Source organism: Rhipicephalus sanguineus, chromosome 11 (genome assembly GCF_013339695.2).
Source record: "Rhipicephalus sanguineus isolate Rsan-2018 chromosome 11, BIME_Rsan_1.4, whole genome shotgun sequence".
NCBI lineage: Eukaryota > Metazoa > Arthropoda > Arachnida > Ixodida > Ixodidae > Rhipicephalus > Rhipicephalus sanguineus.
Window position 1 is genome coordinate 107,047,193 of NC_051186.1, and position 4,841 is coordinate 107,052,033.

Consider the following 4,841-nt stretch of genomic DNA (forward strand, 5'->3'; position numbering starts at 1 on the left):
GAAAGGATTCGGTTAGCAATTCATAAACTCAGGCCCATGTTTAATTACCTGTGCTACGCCTGAAGTTCTATCTTCATCATGAGACATTGTCAAATATGACGTTGTTTCTTTTTCAGAACATTTACTACACGCCTTTCTTCCGCCGGAATTGGGAAATAAATTTGCACATATGTAGTAACGAAGATCGCGAAAATAAATTATTTTATGCGGTAATACGTGTCAATATACCAAGCTGAACATTTTTCAGATTTAAGGAATGTGTATCCGATCTCAAGTATTCATTCGTTCAAGCGGATACCTCTGAACATTCGCTGAAGTAGGTTTTTGAGACAAGAATAGAGAGAATGAGAACGCTTGACTCGGAAAGGAAAGCCGTGAAAAGTGTGGCATGTTTTGAGTGCATCAACATGTTTTGCACATGTTTTGTGCCTCAGTAACTTGCCGTAGCCTATACTGTTGTCCTTGCCGATATTTCAAGTCGCTGCGTGTGTAGAGTTCAAGAAGAGGGCACGATGAAAGAAGAGAGGAATGCATAACGCTGCCGATGGCCTAATTATTACTCCAATCATCCAATACGGGCTTACTATACGTTCCTCCCTGTTGCGTCGATATACTTCCTAGGCGAAAAAAAATCGCGAAAGGGCAGACCAGGTTCATCATGGTGGGTGCCGAGACAACTGGAACAGAATCGATTGTAGCGATCTCTCTATCCTTTGTTAAATGCAGAATAACGGCGCTGTATGCGCTCTCATAGAGAAATATATAACTCTATGCACTAAAACGAGTTTTTAAAGTGCGCAATTATGGAGCGCTTTTACTTATTTTTGATGCTGGAAAAAAAAATAAGTGGGAACATTGGTACGGTTCTGTCGGCACGTGAAAGCTGTTATTCTCAAGAGGAAAAAATGCGAGAAAGTTGCACGCGAGATACTCATCAAACGTCCATATGTGTAGCTCGTTTAGTACAAGCCTATGGTTTAGTACGAGCGCGTGGTTCCTTTCTACAAGTAGTTTCCTTCGATAAGTACCAGGCCCCAATACGCATACACCTACTTCTAAAAGTCCCCTAAGTAAACCTCAGTGTAACCGAGGCCTTATTGGCTTCAGTAAGTCTTGTGGGGCGAGCAGTGTCCTAAAATATTACAGCAGTTATTATCCTGCGTCCAAATGGCTAGGTACGTTGCCTGGATGCAGATGTATTGTATCATGAGCAAATGGTTGGTGGTGATTGCAACGACGTTGCGTTTGTGGCGATGCATATTAGTGCACGCGTTTTTGTATCAATGTAAAGTGAGAAAAATGAGCAGAATGAAGAGTTTAAGAAAGTAGCGGCCTGGAATAAATCGCTTGATATTACTGAAAGGGGAATCATTCAATCTTGTTCTGTCAGGTGACATCACGAAAAATACGTAAGCTTCCCTCCCATATCACTTTCGGACGGGGGCATTCCCAGCATTTGGGGACATCTTTAGGTGGCGCCATCTCTCGGCGGCACCAACGGCGTCCTGCCATAGGTGAAAGGCAATGGGGAGAAAAAATGATATCTCCTAAAAAAAGCTAGTGATCAAAAACGACTCCGGGTTCTATACAGAGGAGACCTACTTGAACATCTTGGCCAAATCTCAGTGTCGAACTACAAAGCGTGTGGCTTCCCTGAATAATTGAACACCGCCTATGAGAAACACATGGGGCCCCACTGTAAAATAATAAACACTCTGGGAAGTCACGCGGTTTGTAGTGGAGCACTGTAATTTTAGCAAAATGTTCAAATAACTCTCTACTGTATAGAGCCGGGAGCCATTCTTGAACTGGCTTTTTTCGTCAGACATGACTTTTTTCGCCTGTTTCCAATTCAATTACGGCAGGCCACCGCTGCGCCCAACGAGAGATGGCGCTAGCTGCATATGTCCCCAAATCCAGGTCATGCATTGCGTTGACAGAGTAGTGTATAAACGTTTTTAGGTTTCTGTGTTTCAGTGTGACCTTCTTCATTTCCTGTTACCTTTTTTTTGCATTCCCAGGTGGCCAAGTGTAATTTCTCTTTCTAATATTCTAGATGAGATTCATCATATTTTCATCTTTGTTAATGGTCTCATGCGTGGCAATGTAAAAAGTTGTTCTGGGAGCATTACGTTATCCTCGTTATCGCTATCGTTATCCTCGTTATCCTGCCTCGTTATCGCCTTGGCCCCTTGGGAGTATGTTGCGGACGATTGCGGCCGCGCGGCAACAAGCAGGAGGACAAAGAGAAGAAAAAAGACGTAGACACGAGCAGTGGAATAAAGAGAAGGAATGCTTGGTCTAGGGCTCGGGTATTAATTACGCGACATTCTTTCTGGTGCCGAAAACCCCCCGGTCATCGCCCTTCCAAGACTTCCAGCTTCCATGGCATCGTTGGAACGGCTCCGCAAGAACCGTGGCGTCGTCAGGGCCAGCGTCACACGAACAATTACGCTCCTGACCGACGAACTTCAGGCCACGGCCCCCGATGCCGCTCAAGTTGATTCGCACGTTACATACCTGACTCAGAAGAACGTCGAGCTCGGAAACCTCAACATGCAAATCCTCGACGCCACGGACGATGACGCTTATGACGAAGAGCTCGAGGCCGCGGAAGACTACGACCGGAAGGTGTCCTATGCCGTGTCTCGAGCGCGCTTCTTCCTGCGCGAACACGCCAACACAGCGACGGCAACGAGGACTTCAAGGCCCGAGGCTACGTTACCGAACGCCGACGTCGCTGGGGCCGGCAGGTCAGCGCATACCGAGGTCACTGACGCTGCACCTCGTGTAACAGAGGGGACACCCGGCCCAGCAACCGTGCCGCGTCATCGCACAGTGGTCCTGCCGAGACTTCAGATACCTACATTTTCCGGCGCACTTCGCGACTGGCAGACCTTCTGGGACCACTTCAGTGCCACGATCCACCGTAATGAAGACCTTCTGCCGATTGAGAAATTTAAGTACCTCTCGTATTTGAATGGCGCCGCGAAGAGAACCATCGAAGGCATTAGACTCACGGAGGACAATTATGCGATCGCCATCAGGACCTTGACGGAGCGATTTGGTCGACGCGACTTGCTCATCAACGAGCACATCGACCACCTGCTCGCCTTACCACCAGTCAAGTCTTCGGCAGATGTCGACAAACTTCGCCTACTCTACGACAAGGTACAATTTCGCGTCTCGGCACTGACCGGTTTGGGCGTCTCACCCGACCAGTACAACGTGGTCCTCAGCCGCGTCCTAATGAGGTGCCTGCCTGACGACCTCGCGATCCTCTACCGGCAGAAGTCCAAAGAAGCCGCGCAGGATACGTCCGGTATAGCGACCCCCGAAGAAAGAGCTCTTCAGGATGCAGAAATGCTAAGCTTCCTGCGCATACAAATTGAGGTTCGAGAGGAAGGCAGGCCAGGACGAACACCGTCTGCTTTCTCGCGGTTACTGCCCGAAGAATGTCGAATCTCTGTCAGCACCGATGGGACATTTGCCTACAGCGTCCGCACTTGCTACCGAATCTGTAGAGGTGTGCCCCTTATGCAGCAGTTCTCAGCACACCATCGCGGACTGCAACGTTCAACTCTCAGCTGAGGAAAAACGGGCTCGGTTGCGCACTGCTCGTTGCTGCTACCGTTGCGGCTTGCAAAACCACATGGCGCGTTTTTGCCGGCGTGCGCGCAGCATCATCTGTAGTAAGTGCAACCGACGACATCTCACTATCCTCTGTGAATTCACGCCGGCAGCCCCAACTCGTGCAAGCGCAACGACAGTGAACCAAGACGAGCCTCGCATCGCCGGGCGAGGCACGAACACGCCGTCAGTGACATCGGCCCCAAGCGCCCTGAGCGGAATCAACGCCGTTCTTCTCCAAACAGGACGAGTCTGGATCGAGTGCGGGTCCCAAAAGCGTCTCGTGCGCATTCTTCTTGACAGCGGTAGCCAGCGCACATTCATGCGAGCGGATGTCTCAAAGGACCTCAGATGCCCGGTTATCGGAACCGAAGAACTTTCCTTGGTGACGTTCGGCCACTCGAAGCCCCGCGACGTAATGCGCAGTTGACGGGTAGCTTTGACTTTACGAGGCCAACGTAGGGACATAGCGGTACCCCTGGAGGCCTTGGAGGTCCCCGAAGTGTGTGCAGTTACAAGCCCGCCCTCAGCACTGATATTTTGCAGCTTTTGTGCGACAAGAACTATGATGCCGCAGACAACTTTCATCCCGACACATGGCACCCACAGGAAGTAAGCGTATTACTTGGTTCCGACATCTACTGGAAGGTCGCGACTGGAAAGGTTGATCATTTAACCAGCAACCTGACGGCCGTGGAAACCAAGTTCGGCTGGACCGTTCAGGGCACCACGGAACGCGAAAGAAGTTCATCTCCGCGGTGCGACCGCGGCGGCCAACCGTCACAGCGGCGGCCTTTCTTCAGAGGCTGCGCCCTTCAGACGGCAAGACCACCAAGATATCCGCGCGTTCTTCAAGGAGGAAGCGGTGGTGGTTTCGACGGAGCTCGGGGTCCTCGCAGAGGCTTCGGAGTATGGCCGCCCTTCCACGGCAACAACGACACGTCTTCGCGGGACTACAACAACACGCGGTACGGCGATTGCCGAGACGACGCCGTCGATGGACCGCATTCTCTGCCAGATCGTACTCAACAGGGCAGACCTCAGTGGAGGCAGCGTGGCTGGTCGGTCACACCGCCGACGCAACCGGGCGCCTGGAAAGAGAACTGGAGGACGCGCACGTCTCAAGGCGCACGCAATTCTAACGACCGCAGAGGCTGTTGGGAGTCGCGAAGTTTCTACTCCAGGTCTGGCTCGAGCGACAGCGAGACCGA

At 51.0% G+C, this 4,841-nt stretch overlaps 1 protein-coding gene across 1 annotated transcript; it reads left to right on the plus strand.

Annotated features, from left to right (window-relative positions):
• Positions 1–2,385: 2,385 nt before the first annotated feature.
• Positions 2,386–3,591, plus strand: LOC119375312 (uncharacterized). The gene has a single exon (XM_037645492.1). It carries the CDS (start codon positions 2,386–2,388, stop codon positions 3,589–3,591), a length of 1,206 nt encoding a protein of 401 aa, XP_037501420.1.
• Positions 3,592–4,841: the final 1,250 nt, after the last annotated feature.

Coding starts and splice junctions, on each gene's coding strand:
- LOC119375312 (XM_037645492.1), top strand. CDS start 2,386: ATGGCATCGTTGGAACGGCTCCGCAAGAACCGTGGCGTCGTCAGGGCC.